We start from the raw sequence: 21399 nt of genomic DNA on the forward strand, positions 1-21399 counted from the left end.
CTCAGGTTGAAATGAATCTTTCTCTAGCAAAACTTCTAGCTGAAGAAGAGATTTTGAATGTTTTCTGACTCTTCTTGTGTGGCAAAATGTCTGGTACTGATTCCATTCCAGCAAAAATGTATAAGGCAGGGGATCTTTTGCTCATACAAAAGTTGAAGTCATCTGGATTATATGGCAAGAGGAGATTTCCCCCAAGAGATATCAACGATGCCTCCATTGTCTCTTTCTATAAAAGAAAGGAAATAGTCCTGTGACAATGAGAGTAGGCTTCAGAAGAGGCCAAGGAACAGTCAGTATAGGTGTGCTGCCTCACAGCTCCAGGAGTAAAACAGAGGCCTGTATACAACATTCATCAATTTGACAAAGGCCTTGGATGATGCCAGTCATGAGAGTATTGTGGCAAAATGTGGTTGCCCAGAGAAGTTCATCATTATTGTATTCCTGCTCCATGATGGCATGTTTGCATGAGTTCTGAATAATGGGTGGTGCTCTGAAGTTTTCCCAGTTACCAATGGAAGTTTATGCGCTTGCTCCCATATGTTTTAGCACGATGTTTTCAGAAATGTTGTTAGATGCCTTCAATGAGGATGAAAACAGCATCAGGGTCAGCTATAACGCTGATAATAAATTATTTAACTTGAAAAGGCTGCAGATCAAAACTAAAGTGAAGGGGAGAGTTGGTGCATTAATTTTTGCTCTTGGATGATTCTGCATTCAGTGCAGCCTCTGAGACTGAGATGCAACAGAGCATGGATTGTTTCTCCACTGCTTGTGCCGATTTTGGCCTGGCAACTAACATGAACAACACAGGTTCTTCATCAGCTAGTACCACACCATCTCTATGTGTAACTATTGGTTACAGCAAATGGAGACATTTTAAATATTGTGTCTAAGTTCAGTTACCTTGGCAGTATACTTTCCAGACATCACATAGATGATGAGGTTGATGCATGTAATGCCAGAGCTAGCTCAGTGTTGGGGAGGTCACTGAAGGAAAGTATGGGAGAGAAGAGGTATTGGGCTGCCTATAGCAAACTGAAAGTCTACAGAACTGCTGTGCTGACCTCATTTGTTGTATGTGTAAGAAATTAAATTTAGGGGTTTAACTATGTGAGAATTCTAAAATAATTTTGTGGTCACCAATTTAAAATATTATAGCCCAAGTCAAAATGACTTTTAATAGCTTTTATTTACAAAAGAGGGTGGAAAGCATGAAAGTAGAGAAATAAAAAAGAGGGTAGAGAAGATGTCTGTTCTATTACACTAAATATTGCTCTGGTGCTTGGCTCAGCCCTGCAGGGCTTGTTAACCGTCCACCGACCGGAGGACCCAGAGTTCCACCCACAAGGCCTCCTCCAAGAAGGAAAGGTCTCTCCGAAACTAATCTCTCTCCAGACACCAGGAAAGGAAGGCCAGCTACTCACTCATGCAAGAGGCAGTCCAAAGCCTAAGTTACCTCCAAGAGGCAGGTCATCAGTCAAGATGACTACCAAAGACAATGACAACCCTCAGCCAAAGAAGTTCAGGACTTTTATAGCCCTTTCTTGTCCCTTCCCCTCTTCACAGGGGCCAATCACAGCTTCCAAATTGCCTAGCACTGTTGAGGTGGGGGGGTGGGGGGGGCAGGGCAGGCAGTGTCTGTGGGGTTAAAAGGGTGGAGCTTTCCAAGTAAGAGACTAGTGAATTCTCTTACTTGATGGCTTACAAAGTGTTAAGTAGGGGTGTTTTCAGTTTTGATTGATCAGTTTAAAAATTGCTGATGCTAGACAAAGAGAGTCTGATTCACATTTCACATATGCCTTGAAACCTGGACTGTCTATCAGCACCATGCCAGGAAACTGAATTGTTTCCACTTGAACTGTCTAAGGAAGATTCTGAATCTCTGACAAGACAAGGTAGTAGATACCGAGGTCCTTTTTGGAGCTTGAACTGCCAAGCATTCCAAACTCTGCTCTGCTGTAGAGAGCACAATTCTATTGGGGGGTGGGGGGGAACACTGAATACCAAACATGTTTGCCTAATACTATTTTACAGAGAACTCACCCAAGGCAACTCACACATAACTTATTTTGTCATTCTCCAATTTGATTAACATCTCCACAAAAAAAGATGCTATAAATATTTTTTGTACTTGTAGGTTTGTTTCCTTTTTTTAAAATTTCCTTGGGGTACAGATCTAGTAATGGTATTACTGAGTCAAATGGTATAGTTTTATATATCCCTTTGGGCAGATTGTTCTCTAAACATAATTAACTGCAGTTCAGTTCATCTATTTTTTTAATTCAATTTTGCCCCCCAACTATCTTCCAATGTCAGTGTTCATTTTTTAATTTAATGCCTTCTTGTGGCATTAAATAAATGTAAGACTTGAAAAATTATTGTCAAAATATGTTAAAGAGCATTTCCAAACAACTACCAAAGTGTTAGGAAAATCTAACACAGAGGTTTGACCGTGTCACCCTCTTAGCTCACACAATCAAACATAAACTCCTCTCTTTGGCTTTTAAAGTTCATTATAATCTGGTGGTAACATACTTTTTTAATCTTGTGGTTTAACATGGTTCTCTTTTGTCCTTCAAAACTGGCCTTCTTACTCTCACTCATATGTGGTGCTTCATCTCCTCTCTCCATATCTTTGTACTGACTATCCCCGTCTGGAATGTACTTCCCTCCTCACTTTCACTTCTCTGGTCTCATCTCCTTATTTTATAGAACTCTTTCTATATTTTATGTTTAAAAGACATCCCACTCTATTCTCACTCTCTTCTTAACCTCTTATAATCTATCTAGCTTCCTCTCTCATCATTCCGTGGAAACTGTTGTCTCCAAAGTTACTAATTATCTCTTAATTGCCCAAATTTGCCTCAGCATCTCTTCAGTCTGTTGATCACTTTCTCCTTGATATTCTTTTATCTCTAGGTTTTCAGGACCTTACTCCCTCCTGGTTCTCCTAACTGTTAGACCACTTGTTGGGCTTATTTACTGGATTCTTGTCAGCATTAGGCCCTTTAACTATCAGTGTCCCCCAAGGTTCTGTTAGGCCCTCTTCTCTTCAACTTGGAGATCTCATTACCTCCCATAGATTTAATTATCATCTCTGTGCTATTGATATTCATAGATTTACCAGTCCTGCCCTAATTTTCTGCTGTCTTCTCTCTTATCTCCAACTACTTGTCTTTCATCTTGAATTGGTGGTCTACGAAACACCTTAAACTCAGCATGTCCAAAACTGAACTCATCTTGTCCCTGAAACCTTCCTCCCGCTATTACTATTGGGGACACCGCCATTTTCCCAGTCCTATAAGGCTTACTAACTAGGTATCATCTCAATTTCTCACTTTTTCTCACTTCCATATCCAATTTGTTGCCAAGAACTATCTACTCACTATTTGTGGCACCTTTGTGGCACCATATTCCTTGAATATGCCCCTTTCTCTTCTCTGATACTGTTACTTCCCTGATCCCATCTCTCATCACCTCATGTGTTGACTGCCTGCCTGCCTTAAATCTCTTCCCATTCCAAACCATTCTCCAACTACTAAGTTGTTTTCCTAAAGCATAGGTCAGACCATATCACCCCCTTCCCTGACTTTAATAATTCCTTATATCTTTAAGATCAAATCAAATACATTTATTTCAAGTCTTCTTTTACCTTACTCTTAAACATGAATTCTTTGACCCAGTGACACTGATCTCCTTGCCGCTCTGCTACCAGAACAAGAAGGTCTTTCATATTTTTCTGGTTCTCCCCTATATCTCTTCCTTTGGCTTCCTTTAAATTCCAACTAAAATCCTATTTTATACAGGAAGCCTTTCCTAATCCCTTTTAATTCTAGTAGTAATTCTATTTTAGTTAATTTAGTTATTAAAATTTAGTTATTAAAATAGTAATTCTATTTTAGTTATTAAAATTTAGTTATTAAAATAGTAATTCTATTTTAATTATTTCCTAAATTTCTGATATAGCTTTTGTGTACATATTTATTTGTGTCTCCTCCATGAAACTATGTACTCCTTGAGGTCAGGGTCTTTTGCTTCTTTTTGAACCACCAGCTCTTAGCACAATTCCTGGCATAAAATAGATGCTTAATAAATGTTTTACTGACTGGTTGTCCTAAAGTGCTAGTTCCCACTTTCACCTCCTCCCCCCCAGTAATCTCATATATTTTCCATATGTTTGTATATGGACACATTTATCTTTTTTTAGTTAGACTGTATTTTATGCAATATATCTGGAAGGTTGGGGCTCTTTCTATCTCCAGTATGTGGCACATAGTAGGTGATTGATTTATTTTATATAGTTTTTTTGGTTTTGGTTTTCTTTCTTGTAAACTCCTACCTTCTGTCTTAGAATTGATACTGAGTGTGGGTTCCAAGGCAGAAGAGTGGTAATTGCTAGGCACTTTGGGTTACATGATTTGCCTAGGATCACACAACTTGGTAGTGTTTGAGGCTAGATTTTAACCCAGGATTTTGTGTTTCCAGACCTGATGCTATATATCACATGAGGTAACTAGCTGCCCCTATTTTATATAGTGTTTTAAAATGTCTAAACTGCTTTCCTCAAAATTGTGAGAGGCAAACTACACAAGTATTGCCTTGATTTTAAAGTTGAAGAAATTTGAGAGCTTGTGATTTGGCTAGTCATATATGCCTTGCAAGTGATAGATTTGGGACTTGAAGTTCACTTTTCTTTATACTAAATTAATTGCCCTTCTAAGCATTCTAAGAATTTTCTTTGTAGAATGACATAAGGAGATCTAAAATGAGAGGGTTGATTCTGGAAGGCAATTTAGAAATATGCCAAAGGGCTTTAAAAAGACTGTTTGCTCTTTGATCCCTGGCATCATTTCCCATTCTTTCTTCCAGCATTTAATAATGGGGTGGCTGCATGTGCCTTTGGTCTTGTCCCCCTTCATCTTCTCCAGCAGATTCCTTCTCAGATATCCTTTTCTCTCTCTAGTCTGTAGCATCCCTCTATCTACTAATTCTTTTTCTGCTGACTTCAAATCTTCCTGTGTCCCCTATCTTTAAGAAAGCACTCTTCACTTGACTTTATCATTGCCTCAGATTATTATCTTTTCTTTCACTCCTTCCTTCCTTTGAGAAATACCCAGGAAAAGCTATTGATTCTCCTTGTTTCCACCTTCTCTCCTGACACTTCTTGTTGCTATTGGTGGTAATGGGGAGGTGGATTAGGTATTTGTTCAGGAGTTGATTTCTATTACAGCAACAAGGGCCACATTAGAAGTAGGGCCAATAATGTGTCTGGATGGTCTTCCAGGATGAGGAGGAGTTTATATTTCTTCTTCTTCTTTTTTTTTTTTAATTTTTTTTAAACCCTTAACTTCTGTGTATTTGCTCCTAGGTGGAAGAGCGGTAAGGGTGGGCAATGGGGGTCAAGTGACTTGCCCAGGGTCACACAGCTGGGAAGTGTCTGAGGCCGGATTTGAACCCAGGACCTCCTGTCTCTAGGCCTGACTCTCAATCCACTGAGCTACCCAGGTGCCCCCTATATTTCTTTTAGAAGCAGTAGGGAGCCATGCTGATCAGTGAATGACATTGTGAGACCTATGCTTTAGGACCTGCATTGAGGACAGATTAGAGAAGGAGGAGTCTGGAAGCCTGGTGTCCCATTAGAAGTGCCAAGGAGTGAAGAGGGTATGAACTAGTACAGTAACTATGTGAATTGAGAAAAGGGAATAAATGGGATATAATTTTTGGAGGTAAAATTGATAAGATTTGACAACTTCCTGGTTATATGGGTGTGACTGGGGGGGTGGTAGTCTAGAGGTGTCGTGAGAGGAAGAAGAGTCAATAATCAGTAAATATTGTTTATGTGCCTTCTTTATACCAGGTCCTTTGCTAAGCACAAATGATCCCCAGTTTTACAGTTGAAGAAACTAAAGCAGACAGAGGTTAAGTGACCTTAATGAGCTTACAGACTAGTGGGTAAAGAGAGTATACAAATGGAAGCCAAAAAGAGGGCTGGACCACCAGAAGTTACCTAGTACAGGGCAGTGTCCCTGGAGTGTACAGGCAGAGCAGCTGAGAATTGATGTGTCTGAGAGCTCATCTACCTGCCTCGAGCCCCAGGTGTCTGAGCCTCTCCTAAGGCAGACATTGGGAAGAGTTAATCATTCTATTCTCTAGCCCTCTAATCAGTTGTTAAGTGGTTTTCCAGGTGGGTCTTACTCTTATTTTACAGATAAGGAAACTAAGGAAAACAGAGGTGACTTGCCCATGGTCACATAGCTAGTAGGCATCTAAGCAGGATTCAAATCTTCAAGTCAAAGGAGAGGAGTTAACTGAACAATATATAGTAACTACCTCTCAGGCCTGCCTGAGAGTAATGAGATGGGCCTACTTAAAAGTTGCTTGTGTTAAAGACATCAGCAAATGAAAACAACTCTTTAAATATTAACCAAGGTAGAATCATTGGGAATGTACCTATGAAGAAAGTGTTATGATACTTTAGCCTATTGTGTAGTGTGTGGCCTTTCCCTAAGATTACAGGTCATCTTCTCATTTATATATGTGAAATCTGCAGGAACTAATTTAAGCTTACTTCGAATTGCTGTTGGAATATAATGTAAACGAGAGGTTATGCATATGAAATGAAGACTGATGCTAGTCTTGTGTATATTTAAGGGATTCTTCATCATCTCACTCTGGTCGAATTGAAATTTCTAGAGTAAAAAAGCAATCTCAATTATTCTTCTCAAGTTATGTTTTGTATATAATAGATGCTTATCAAAATTTTACTGAATTACATATAAGTAGCTAAAAGGGGATAATGTAAGGAAAGGCTTACTTTCAGGAATGAGTGAAAGAAAACCCTTTCTCCTATGGACTTTTTCATTCCTATAAATAGACCTGTCTTGGTCAGAAAAAAACCAAAGGAGGAACATAGTTGAAAGAAAAATCAGTGAACCCAACAGACCTATTTTATTCCCCTGGGTGGTAAGAGCCAGCACTGGAGTCTAGCTTGATATACTTATCTCTGAAAGATTAAATAAATTGAGCTGGTTCTTGATCAGTTCGGAGTTTTCAGTTGAAAGTTGTAACAAAAAACCTTTTCCTATAGGCATGGTCCAAACATCCACATGTTATTTCTTAATTAGGGTCTATTTATGATTTTCTAATTTGGATAAATAATCTGTAATTGTTTTTACTATTTCATGTAAATTTTCATGTTGCTATTGTGCAAGTTTATGCTATGTGCAAGTTCGGCTCTGTTTTTAATGTCTGAAGTAGCCACAAACCAACCTAGATCAGCACCAGAAACATTAAATTATTCATCCATCAGAACATATACCAACCTAGAAAGAAGGATGTTTGGTGTGCCCTACAGTCAAGTGGATTTTTTTAAATCAGGATGGGTAAAGAATTCAAAATTTTAGTTAGTTGGAAAATATTTTGCCATGCTTAATGGTATTTAAGTATGAGAATCAGTAACGTGTGGCCTGGTTTCAGTTATAGAAAAAGGCTTTCTTTTTTAAGTTGCGTATGTATATCTGAAGTTGTCATTTATAATTCTTTACGTTGGAGAAATTGGAGAAATCATAAGTATTTGTTTGAGAGTCAATGTGTAGAAACTTTTTAGGCAGAGCCAAATTGAACTCTTAATAATTGTTCTGATTTCAAAAAGTAATTTTTCCTAACATCATGTTGGTTCTCTTCTGTCTTTTATGGATTCTGTTACAGGTCTCCTTGGAGTTTCGAAACCTGAAGGAGAGCTATCAAGTGGTGATTCATGAAATATGTCAAAAAATGGGTAATGGAATGGCAGAGTTTTTGGGAAAGAAAGTGAACTCCGTGCAGGAATGGGATATGGTTAGTGCTATTTTAAATGTGTTAGGGGGCATTTTGTAGAATAGTGATTATTATTCAGTGCTGACGACTAGAAACAGAACTGATGGCTCCTGTCTTTTAGATGCCTGTTTTATAATGTGCATGCACACATGTGTGTTTTATATGTATCTGCATGTATGTGTATACATATATACTAACCATCAATTGTAACATCTCAGAGATGTATTTCTGCATGTTGTTCATGTCCTGAGGATACTATATATTTATTTGATCAAACTTTTTTTTTTGGTCAGTCAAATTAAAAAAAGATTAATACTAGGTATCCGTTCTAAGGCAGAAATGTTGAAAGGTCTAGGCAATTGGGGTTAGGTGACTTGCCCCCAGCATCATATAACTAAGAGAAGTGTCTGAGGCCAGAATTGAACCTATTTCCTCCCAACTCCAAGCCTGTACTTGGTCAGACTTGATGCAAATTAGCTTGGTTCATTTGTCTAAGCATTTGACTGTAGAAGAGCTATATAGAAGTCTTTACTACTGGGTTGAGCTACTGTTAATTTATGGGTTGGTGGTGTTTGGTAAATTGCTTTTTGCCTCAGTCTCTTAATCTGTGGTGTTAGGTTATAATGGTGAGGGTACTGGAACCAGCTTTAAGCTATTAGCTTTAGAAGAATAGATTCAAATACTAATCCTTTTGTGCAACAAGTGTTTTCCTGGCTCTCAACAGAGAACTAAAGGAATGAGAAATAAGCCAACTTGCATATTGCATGGAGCAACTAGAACTTCCGGCTTTCTTCTGTTCTGTCATCCCCTTCTCCTTTTATTTTCTGCTAAAATCTTATAAAGGGAGTGGCAAAAAGTGGCTACAGAAGTCGGTATTAAAGGACAAGGAGAGAGTTATGGTTTTAATAGACTCCATTAAGAGGAAGGGGAGGCAGAGGAAGTTGTTTTAGAATAAGGGAAATGTCAACTTAGGTGATATAATCATAGCTTGTTACATTACATGGGGTTAGCTTTGATGAGCACTTAAATAAACAAGATGTTGAATGAGTGTTTTTTTTATGTAGTAAAGTTCACAGGTATGAAAGATTTGCAAAACTCAATCTTGTAGGATAACACATGGTGAACTGAAGTAGCTTTTAGAAGTTTGAGGTATGTACATGTATATGTTTTATTTATTCTTATGTAACTCAGTTCAGCTGAGTGCAGTTTCTCTGTTCACCCAAAGTTTCTTGTAGGCAAAGTATACATAGATAGTTGTGGGAAAGTGTTACATTCAAAATGTTACCTAACATATTAATTGCGTTAGAATAAATTTACATGTACAAAACAAGCATTATAGAAGAACTGACTGTACTTTTCTCCTTTCTATATTGTCAGAGCCACATGGATAGTTATAGTCCAATTTTTTCTATATTCCATATGGATATAGGCAGCTTTACTTCTAATTTCCATAGTACTCTCTAATTTTAGCACACTTTTAACTTTTTCCTACGTCACTTCACTCTTAGATGCCATGCCTGTGTTATAATCTGTTGCTCTTGCTCCTTCTAATAAGTGTTCTCTCCAGGTTCGTGTTTAGTGTCAGCCAGAGAGACTGTTGTTTGCCCTTTGCCTGACTTACTGGCTTTATTTATTTCCTAGATTTATTGTGGGAGGGAGAGGGGGAGGGATAAAGAAGAAGGGGAGAGAGAGGGAGAGGGAGAGAGGATAGTAGTTGTCCCACAGTTTTGGGGGGGAAAAGACTTTTTAATCAACTCTGTCTTCACAAATAAGATTTTTCATCACTTAGCCTTTATTTAAAATAGAAATCTGTTAATTGATACTTCCTTGTTCTCTCCTTTATAGTGATTTTGACTGAAGCCACTGTTAAACCTCGAAATGATTTTGTGAACTCATTAAAGATGTAATGAAACTTAGTATAATTTAGTTTCTACTAAGAATAATATTTGATCATAACATTGCATTTATTGACAATGCTGAATGATAAAGAATTTATTGTAACTCTTTAAAAATAATCTTTTACAGTATTGTCACTATGTTGCTGGACTAGTGGGAATTGGCCTTTCTCGTCTGTTCTTGGCTTCAGAGTTAGAAGATCCCATTATTGGAAAAGACTTGGAGCTTGCCAATTCTATGGGTTTGTTCCTACAGAAGATAAACATCATTAGAGATTATCTAGAAGATACGATGGAAGGGAGAGAATTTTGGCCCCAAGAGGTAACAGATATTAGGAGCTATGAGAGAAAACATTCTAAAGACTTTTAAAAAAAAAAAAAAAAGGACAGGTAGTTGCTCTTATTTTAAAAAAAATAATAGAAAAAAGATCAAAAGAGTTTTTGTTTGTTCATTTATTTGTTACTTTGAGGTTCCAGGGTGTCTCCCTCCTTCCCTTCCTTCCCTGCACAAGAGAAGGCATCATTCGACAAAAAATACATAAGTATATATAAAACCATGTCTTGTAGAATTCTTTCTCTGGGCATTCATAGTTATTCTTCAAACAATATGTTTGTTGCCGTATACAATGTTCTCTTGGTTCTGTTCCTTTTGCTTTTCATAATTTCATATAGATCTTCCGAAGTATTTTTTCCCATGCATTTTAAAAATTAAATTGTTTATCAGTTCTTACCAAGCCAGTAATTTCTTCACAATCATATGCCATGACTAGTTTAGCCATTCCCCAGGTGGGCATCCCCTCAAGTTCTAGTCCTTCGCCACCAAAGGACTCCTATAATAAATATTTTTGGAACATAGAAATTCTTTTTTTTTTCCCTTGATCTCCTTGGGAAACATACATACTAGTGGTATTGCTGGGTCAAAGGGTATACATAGTTTTATAAGTCTTTGAGCATAATTTCAGATTGCTTTCCAGAATGGTTGTATATCATTTCCCAGTTCCACTAATAGTGTATTGGTATCCCCATTTTTATATAGACCTTTCAACAATTTGTTATTCTCCCCTTTTTATTGTTTTAGTCAATCTGTTAAATATACAAGATGATCTCTCAGTTCTTTTGATTTGCATTTCTCTAATCAGTAGATTTAGAGAATTCAAAGCATTTTTTTCATATGGCTATAAGTAGCTTTGATTTCTTCATTCAAAAACTGTCTATTCATATTATTTGGCTCTTTTATCAATTTGGGAATGGCTCATATTCTTATAAATTCATAGAGTAATCTATATATTTGAGATATGAGATCTCTGTGATAAAAATTGTTTCTCAGTTTTCTGTTTTCTTTCTAATCTTAGCTTACCTTAGTTTTATTTCTATAAAATCCTTTTAATGTAATCAAAAATATCTATTTTATATTTTCCAGTGCTCTTTCTTGGTTATTCATGAATTATTCTCCAATCCATAAATCTGATAGGTAATGAGTTCCCTGTTCTGATTTATGGCATCTCCTTTTATAACTGGGCCCTGTATCCATTTTTTTTAAATCCTTACCTTCTGTCTTAGAATCAATGCTGTATATTGATTCCAAGACGCTAAGGCAAACAGGATTAAGTGACTTGCTCAGGGTCACATAGCTAGAAAGTATCTAAGGCTAGAGCCTCCCATCTCTGGGCCTAGCTCTCAATCCATTGAGCCATGTATCCATTTTGATCTTATCTTGATAAATGGTGTTAGATATTGGTCTATACTTTGTTTCTGCCAGATTGCTTTCCAGCTTTCTCAACAATTTTTACCAAATAGTGAATTCTTATTCCCAAAGGTTAAATCTTTACATTTGTCAAACAAAAGGTTACTATAATCTTTTACTACTGTTTATTGTATTATATCTATTCTGACCTATTGTATCTATGTTCACTGACCTATTTTTCTCTTTCTTGGCCAGTTTTGATATTACTGCTTTATAATAACAGTTCATAATATTTTGCTGTGTAGGAGTAAAAATGAATAAATACTCCTAGTATTTAAAAATATATAGGATTTTAATAATAATCAAAAAAGAGAAGGAAAAGAAAAGGATTCTTTCAGTCAAGTGAGCAGAGCAAATAGAACCAGAGACTCACACCTGCAGTACTTTACCAAAGCAAAGCCCAAAAAGCAAGCCTCTGTACGTCAAATGAGGATGTACTTAAAAGGATACTGGGAATGTAGCTCAGGTGTGGCAAATTTTCCACCTGGATAGCTGATAGTTCTTTTTTCTTTACTTTTTATTCATTCTTTTGATATTTTGATATTGATATTTGATCTTTTGTTCTTCTAAAAGAATTTTGTTATAATTTTTCCTAACTTTATAAAGTAATTTTTTGGTAATTTAATTGGTATGGCATTGGATTTTTTTAAAAAAAACCATTGTTCCTTGGTTTGTTTTGTCAGGTATTCTCAGATATTTTATTCTGGCCATGGTTATTTTCAATGAGGTATCTCTTACTGTCTCTTCTTGCAGCACCTTATTAGTGATATATAGAAATGCTAATGATTTATGTGGGTTAATTTTATTTCCTGCTTATGGAATTCAAAGTAGTCTTTAAATGTAAATTAACAGGATTAGATAGATCTGAATTCATATGGTAAAATTGAATAAGGGTGAATGTTTATAAAGGCCTTAATGTTTGGTTTAAAAACAATACCATAATTGCACAGATTCAATTTTCATTTCAGATTTACTGGAGAATTACTAAGATTTCCTTTACTAAGGTTTCTGGGGAGATTTAAATAATAGGATAGAAAAGACTCAAATACTATTTTATTTATATTGTATACTTACATATATTATGAGGTCGTAAGTTGATTTCATATTATCAGTGGAAAATATTTTCATAGAGAAGGTCTGATTTCTAATGCCTACATGTTTGACATATTATATTACCTTGAGAAAATCTGAATTGACATGTTGATGATTGTTTACACTTTGCCAATTTTAGTGAAACTGTTTTCTAGGTGGCATTGTTTTGTTTTCATATGCAGTACTAATTTAGTAATTGCTGCTCTTTTAAAAAATTATTTTCCCAACTGCATATTATAACAATTTTCTTTTTTTCTTTATTGTCATACAAAACACACTTCCATATTGGTCACTGTTGCAAGGAAAAACTCATACATAACCAGATCCCTAAAATAAAACCATTAATACACTGATATGAAAGATGACTCCAACAGTTCTTTTCTCTTGGGGTGTGGATAGCATTCCCCATCTTAGGTCTTTTAGGATTGTCCAAGATCATTACACATTGCATTGCAGAGGATAGCCAAGACTTTCACAGTTGATAATCGTACAGTATTGCTGTTACTCTGTATAATGTTCTCCTGGTTCTGCTCACTTTACTCTGAATCAGTTCATGTAGGTCTTTTCAGTTTTGTTTTGTTTTTTAATCATCCTGGTCATCATTTCTTATAATGCAATAGTATTCCATCACACTCATATACCACAATTTGTTCAGCCATTCCCTAATTGATGGACAACCCCTCAATTACCAGTTCTTTGTCACCACAAAAAGAGCTGGTATAAATATTTTTGTAAAAATGGATCCTTTCTTCTTCCCCTGCTTTTTGTGAATCTCTTTGGGATATAGGCCTAGTAGTAATATTACTAGATGAAGAGGAATAATTGCTAATTTTGAGTATTTTTTTCAGCCAGTCTTAGGAATTGGCTAATCTTTAGGTAACAGGTTACTTTTAGAAGTTGCATTTCTACTTATAATGCACAATATGCCAAATAAGTAACTTAATAATGTTGTGATATCTAGAAGTAGTTATACACATTCTCAAGGTGCCTACATTACTTGTTAGGACCTAGTCTACTCCAGAATCTAATCCATTGAGCATCAACCTTGTCTAGCTTTTAGATAGCTTTGTGAAAATGGACAGACTTGAGTGTAAACTTATTCAGTATTATTACATAGATTCTTTAACTCTTTAAATTTTCACTTGTGTAATGGTAGCTTTTGTATCATTTGTCTCTAGGTTTGGAGTAGGTATGCCAAGAAGTTGTCTGATTTCACCAAACCAGAGAATATTGACTTGGCTGTCCATTGTCTCAATGAACTGATTACTAATGCTTTACAGCACATCCCAGATATCCTCACCTTTCTTTCCCGACTAAGAAATCAAAGTGTGTTCAACTTTTGTGCTATTCCACAGGTATGCATGGGGTCTATCTTTAGTTGGTGGTTGGAGATAGTCTAAACTGCTCAGCTTCTAAACTTCAGAACACTTATCTGGGGATTAATTTTTTCACCTTTTGAATCAGAAGCAAAGCAAATATTAAGTCATTTTTGAGTTAAAATAATCAGAGCATATTTTCCATACTAAAGTACTTCACTATTCTTTTTCTCAAGACAGAAACCTGTCCCTATAGAGTGATCTTAATTTTGCTTTGTAAGAATTGAAAATAAGATAAATTTTATCTTAAGCAGATAATCAGGTAGAAGATTGTGCTTATTTGCAATAAGGGACTTTTAAGACTGATTCCTTGAAATTTATATTTTGTTTTATTAAATACTTTACTCTTGGGTATTAACTAGGTGATAAGAGGGACAGAAGTTGCCTGTTTGGCAACTTTAGCATTTGTTTGCTTTTGGTTGTTTCAGATGACAAGGTGGGGATAGAGTAGAGCAGTGGTTCCCATACTTTTTTGGCCTACTGCCCCCTTTCCAGAAAAAATATTACTTATTGCGCCCTGGAAATTATGAAACTATTTATTGAACTCAGAATAGAATGTAATGCAAAAAAAGTGTGGCCATCACCGCCTACCTGGATTGCTGCAGCACCCACCAGGGGGCTGTAAGAGGGAAAATTTATAGATATTTATAGATATATATTTAAAGTGTGGCCGCCAGGAATCAACAATTCAGGTTGATTCCATAATTAAATCAGACCCAAGTCAGCATGGGGTTGAGGCAAGTTTATTTGCAATCAGGAAGGTAAAGTATAGGCATAAAGAGAAAGGGAGAGGCTAGTCCAGGCCTTTGGCCTGAACGGAGAGAGATGGTTAAAAGGCTAAATAAATGAAGCTGTAAGCCACAAGGCCCAACAGCCAGATAGGCAGAGTTTGGAAGAGCGGCCTCGCTAGGCCAAGGAAGTCGGCCTAACTTACCCACATGACAATACAGAGTGTAAGCTGTCTGTGGTCTCAGGAGATCCTTTAGCACCAAGTTCAAGGCGGGAACTGCCTCAACAGGAAGTGACTAACCTACTTAAAGGGATAGTGTCTTTCGTCACTTCCTGTGGGTCCACCTCCAATTCAAATGGACAAATGGCAGTCTCTACATTGATTTGGACTGCCCCTTGTTCTTGATTTGCTACTTATTGTCATGTGTGGGTAACTCGTCTCCCCTCCCCACTAAGGAGGGTGAGGGTGACATCATTTCTACGCCTAGGATGGGTAAATTTTTGACTATGAATGGGCTAGATTTAATTCCATTTACACAGGGCGGTAGCACCTACTTTGGGAATCACTAGAGTAGAGGGTAGAGATGATAAAAATTGTATACCTGCCTCCATTTTCCATTTACTCTGGACACACACATGTTGCATGTATGTATACACATATATATACATAAATATTTGTCTCTGTGCTATGTACTTGGTTTTAGAATAAGCTTGATTCCACATCCTTTCTAGGGCAAGTTGAATGGGAAAGAAAAGGGATAGATCATGATGAATATTTGATTTTGCTTCCATTGTTCTCTTGACACTTATCTTTTCTCTAGAGATTTGAACTACTCTTTCAGTAGTAATGGCTACATTGACCTTTCTTGCTTTCTTGGATCTGAATTACAAGATTGATTAAGAAACTTCTGGCTGTTGTTTTTTATTTATCTATAGGTGATGGGTATCGCTACTCTGGCTGCCTGTTATAACAACCAACAAGTGTTCAAGGGAAAAGTAAAGATTCGGAAGGGGCAAGCAGTAACACTTATGATGGAAGCCACCAACATGCCAGCTGTCAAAGCTATCATGTACCAATATATGGAGGAGGTAAATTTTGTTTCAGATGCCTTGGATAACTTTTAGTTGGGGGGGGGGGGTATATGTGTATATAATTAAAAATAGAGAAGTTTTAGAGCAACAGAACAAATTAAAGTTCATCTTAAATAGGTAGACATATACAAAAATTAAAAAGTTATAATCTGCTACTTGATAGGCTTAAATTGAGTATTTTCTTGATTTATCCTACCCTATAGGCTAATTCAGGCCTTTTACAGCTTTTCTCATTGGTGGTAATAATGCTTTAAATTTCTTTAGTCTTTTGTTGTAGATAAAGCAATTTCTTTTTTAAAGCATTTACAAAATGTTATTCTACGTTCCACTTTCTCCCTCATTTTTTTTTAATAGTAGTGAAACATGATGCGTGGAGGGCTAGCCTTGGAGCTAGAAAAAACAAGGTCTCAACTTTTGCTTATATCCTGGCTGTGTGACTCTGAAAAAGGTGCTTACACTTTCAGTAATACAGAAGCTTTTCTGAGGCTCAAGTGGCTAAAAAGAAGCTGAGCTACATTAGTAGAGGATGTTTCCTATGCTAGAGAATAATAGGTCCAATCCCTACCCTTTTCCCTTTTAAAAACACACACATGAACTATAAGATTATCAAGGAACATGAATATTTTCAGACAAAAAGTCCAGAAAATAGATTATATGGAACTTGAAATGTACTATATATAACTTTTATTTCAGTATATATTATATTTAACATCGTAGTACTGACATCGTCCTGAACTTATCTGGATTCCCCTCAAGTCTTCTTCATCTATTTTAAATTATAATTTCATTTAAACTCTTTGATCTCTTCCTTTTTTTGAAAATCACTATAATTCCCCTTCTCGCTCTTCCCTTTTCCCCTCCCTAAACCCTCAGTTAAAACATTTTACTACATTTATCTCATTTGATCATGGTAGCCTTCACATTTTCCAAATACGTTTCTGTAACACATTGGACCTGGCTTCGCTTCTTGAGCCACACTCCAGAATTGCCTTGGACTAAAAATAGTCTGGATTCCTGTGAGCTGATTAGAAAGTAACCAGCTGTTTGAAAACACAAACCCTTAGACACAAGGCCAGAAACCTTGTTTTACATTTTTTTTTTTCAGCCAAACTCAGATCTTCAAAATAAAGGGCTTTTGCATGATTTTAGAAGAAATACCGTCATAGATCTTCTGATCCCTCATGTTGGGTTGGTGCTGACCTTTACTTCGCAAAGTTTTTGCCAGCAAAGTATAAGCTATGGCAGATCCTACCCAACTGGAAAGATTTTCAGTACAGGCCCAGTGATGGGCTGTGGCCAAAGACCAGCTGAGTTGATATCCAGTCATATTTATCACCAGAAAGTTGGCCATGAGGTAATGAATCTTTTTGGCCATACCAACTGATGAAAGAAACTATTTACTAAGGTGTGGAGAGGGACTCCAGTCTGCTAAGGTAAAGGGAGTACCCACACAAATTTAAACATCTATTGAAGATCTGTATAAAGATATATTAAAGGATTCAGTCAACAAGTATTTAAGTACTTTCTTTTTGCCAGGCATTCTGCTAAGTGCTAAGGATACAAATGCAAAAACACTATCTTTTCAAAGAGCTTACATTCTTATTAGTGAGACATATGTGAACAACTGTGTATATATACGTAATGTAAATGAAAAGTCTAATTGGAAGGTAGTCTTACTGGGAAGAATTCTGGGGAGCAACTAGGAGTTGAAGTGAATAGGGAGAACATTCTAGTCTTGGAAAACAGAGTGTAAATGCAGTCAAGAGAGTGAGAGTTATGGTGAATAGGCAATTCCCCTAGAAAGTGTGTGGAAGCAAGTATTGTATTAAAACTAAAAAGATAGGACAATTAGTGGTGGCATAGAGCTTTAAACACCAACCAGAGAATTTTATATTTAAAAATAGAAGTAATAGGAAACAGGCATTTTAGGCAGGAAGTGTGGACCCAGGAATGAAAACATGATCCAAACTTTTTAAAGTTTCACTTTGGCAGTTGAGTGGAGAGTGTATCAGAGAGATGTTGCAAAGGTGAAATTAATAGGCCTTGGCAACAGATTGGATATGGGAAGTGAGAGATAGTGAGGAAGGGTCCAATGTGACTCACTCTTAAGTTGCAAGCTTCAGAAACTGGGAGAAAAGATGTTGTTGCCTTTCACAGAAATAGAGGAAGTAGGGAGATGGTTGGGGGGGAGGGGAGATAGGGTGCGTAGGGGATAAAATTAATATGGTTTGACTAAATATAAGAAAATGTGGTCGCCGATATAACTCGGGTCAAAATGACGTTTTATTTAGCAGCTTTTATTTACAAAATAGAAGGAAAGAGTAAAGTAGAGAGATGTGAAAGAGGGTAGAGTAAGCAGTCTAGTTTATCACCCTAAATGTTTTGCTCTGGTGCCTGGCTCAACTCAGGCTAGGCTAATGAGCCCTCCACTGGAGGACCCTCAGCCAGAGGCACTGTTTAGCTGGAGGGCCCAGTAGTGAATAACCATGTGACCTCCTCCAGAAACTAATCTCTCCAGACACTAGGAAAGGAGTCTTTCACTCATCCACGTTGTAGCATAAAAGGAAAAATCCAAGAACTGCCTTACCAAATGCTAGAGTCCCAGGTCCATGCTGAGGAAGGTCCTCCTCCAGAGCCTCAAAAGAGCTCAAAGACCTCGTGACAGGAAGTTTCAGCCACTTTTAAAGACCCTTCTTTACAGCACTTCCTGTTCCTTCCTCTACTTCCTCTACCAATTTTCTTTAAATTTGCTTAGAACTGTCCCGGGGGCAGTTACTTGCTTCTGGAAGTGAAAACCATTTTAGTGGGCGGTTTGTGACCTTCTCTACTAAAGTATGGGTGTCTTTGCTTTTGGTTGATTAATCTTCACAGGTGAGAGATTTAGGGGGAAAGATAACAAGTTCTGATTTAGACATGATGACTTTAAGATGTCTTCTACACATCTAATTTGACATCTGAAAAGCAGTTGAAGATGTGAGATTGGAGTTCTGCAGAAAGTTTGGGGCAGGATAGGTAGATTTGAACATCAGCATAGAGATAGTAATTAAATTTATGGAAGCTCATGAAGTGAAGTAGCATGGGGGAGACAAAAAGGGGATCCAGGATAGAACCTTGGAAAAGAATATAAAGGAGAGTGATCAAAAATGTCTCAAAGACTGCACAGAGGTCAGGAATGAGAAAAGAGGAAAAATCTGTTGTATTTGGTAGCTAAGAGATGATGAGTAACTCTGGAAAGAGCAGTTTTGGTAGAATGATAAACTCAGAAGCCAGGTTACAAGAGTGAGAGTGGAGAAAGTAGAGGCACCTGTTATAGTTGGATGTTTTTAGGCAGTAAGAAATGAGTCAGTACTGACAGAGGGAATGAAAAGTTAAAATAGCGGGGATGACATGGGGGTGCCATTCTGTTGGATAGAATGGATCATTTGAGCAAATAGAGGAGTTAGGTTATCTTTAGAACAGAATAAGGCTATTTTATCATGTGGCACAAGTGAAAGAGGATAGTGGCATAAGGTACCTAAATGATCAGAGATGATGAAGAGGAGAGAAGAGGGAGTTTACAATGAATGACCTCAATTTTTCCTGTAAAGTGAAGCACAAGGTTCTCAGCCAAGAGAATGGGGAGAAGGGAATCCCTGGGAGGCTAGAGGAAGGGTGAAAAGGTTTGAAAGAGCCACTGTGGACAGTGGGATAGTGCATTGATAAAGAAAGTATAATAGGATTGCCTAGCAGCAGTGAAGGTTCAATTGAACAAATTTGTAATGGACCTAGTCAGAATGGTAGGATTTTCTCCATCTTCATCAGTAGCATGTGTATAGGAGTGAAGGCAGTAAATGCTGGGAGTGATTCAAGGCCAAGACTTGACTGGGTATAATCAGCAACATAATAAGTGGGGCTAGAGATTCAGGAAAGAACAACAGTGTGGTAGGTGGAAGAGAAAGCCATGGGAAATGAATAGGTTTAGGAACTGAGTGGTTAGGATGTTGGTGGTTGTTCAGTGTCTTAAAATTTTCTTGGCAGAAATACTAGAGTGGTTCATCATTTCCCTTCTCCAGCTCATTTTATTTTGTTTTATTGTTTTTAATTGCCCTGAGAAATACTATTGTACTATAAGGAATGATGAACAGGATGATTTCAGAAAGAGCCTGAAAGACCTACATGAACTGATATAGAATGTAGAATGATCAAATGTGAAAGTCTTTGCTACTCCCAGCAATACAATTATCCAGGAAGATTCTGACAGACATAAGACAAAGAATGTTATCCATTTCCAGAGAATGAACCTTTGGAGTAGGAATGCAGATGAAAGCATATGATTTATCATTTGTTTATCTGAGTATATGTTTGGGATTTTGGTTTTATAAGTCACAAAAATGAATAACCTGGAAATATGTTTTGTGTGATGATATATAACCCAGATTGAATTGTTTGCCTGCTTCAGGATGAGGAAGGGAAGAACAAAAGGAGACGATTTTGATCATATAACTTTAAAAAAAAATGTTTACCCCAAAACACCTTAACTTCTGTCTTAGAATCAGTGCTGCATAGAAGAGCAGTTAAGGCGAGGCGATGGGGGTTAAGTGACTTGTCCATGGTCACACAACTGGGAAGTGTCTTAAGGCCAGATTTGAACCCAGGACCTCCTGTCACTGGGTCTTGCCCTCAATTCACTGAGCCACCCAACTGCTCCCTAACTTCAGAAACTTATGTGGAAATTTGTTAATTGCCCCAAACCTGGGCAGATCAAAACAGTTTATTTCAGCATTTAGCATCATCTCAGCCATCAAAAATAAACTCTTGCCATTAAAAGATGAAAGGAAAATTTCTCTGCTGCATAATTAGGTGGGCTTATGTCTGAAGGCCCAGGGCACCACAGACAGAAAAGGATAGTGGTTACTTATTCATCCAATAAATTAAGTAGCACAGAATTTAGGGGGCTGATGGCTCATTTCTAGGCTGACATAAGATCATCCATGCACTGTGCCTACTTCAAATGCTTCTCCATCTCTATGAGCAGTTTCACACAATCCACCATCATCTGCACCAGCACCGACTCTGTGAACCTCAGTTGGTCAGCATTGGAGATGTCAGAGATAGCTCCCACAGCTACTGTGTCCAGACCCCCTGACCCTTCTTCTGCAGCCTCAGCTTCTCCAGCCCCTTCAGCCCCTCCCCACGCTTCTCATGTTTGCGCAGATGGGGAAGTTTGATGTGGGCAGTTTCACATAGACCAGTGATTCCCAAGGGGGGGGGGGGGGGCATGATGGCCACAGGTGCATTTATCTTTCCTATTAATTGCTATTAAAATTTTTAAAAAAATTAATTTCCAGGGCACTAAGTAATATTTTTTCTGGAAAGGGGGCGGTAGGCCAAAAAAGTTTGGGAACCACTGATTTAGACTGTGGCCAGGTTGAAGGAGTATGTCAGGATATAGCCCAGGACTTGGCCTTGAAAAGGGTTTCAAGCTGTGTGAGTCCTGTGCAGAAATGGGAACACTTCCTCCACGTTACCTCCTCCCATATGGAGATGGTCCTCGGGATCTTCCTCATTGATCCTCACCAGAAAAGTCATCTTGTCATTGGGCCAGTCAGGGTCATGTCACCTGCCAAGGGTGGGGGGAGACTGGCTTGTAGAAGAGGAAGTGGTCATGAATCTGCTG

The 21399-nt window shown here is 37.5% G+C and overlaps 1 protein-coding gene across 2 annotated transcripts in view; it reads left to right on the forward strand.

Annotated features, from left to right (window-relative positions):
- FDFT1 (farnesyl-diphosphate farnesyltransferase 1) overlaps window positions 1-21399 on the forward strand; it is a 40777-nt gene that overhangs the window by 17511 nt on the left and 1867 nt on the right. For both annotated transcript variants that reach the window (XM_044663593.1, XM_044663592.1), the window contains 4 exons: window positions 7708-7836; window positions 9841-10032; window positions 13725-13901; window positions 15588-15740. In XM_044663593.1, coding sequence (XP_044519528.1) covers window positions 7708-7836; window positions 9841-10032; window positions 13725-13901; window positions 15588-15740 — 651 coding nt within the window. The remainder of the gene's footprint in view (window positions 1-7707; window positions 7837-9840; window positions 10033-13724; window positions 13902-15587; window positions 15741-21399) is intronic.

This window comes from Gracilinanus agilis, chromosome 2 (genome assembly GCF_016433145.1).
Source record: "Gracilinanus agilis isolate LMUSP501 chromosome 2, AgileGrace, whole genome shotgun sequence".
NCBI lineage: Eukaryota > Metazoa > Chordata > Mammalia > Didelphimorphia > Didelphidae > Gracilinanus > Gracilinanus agilis.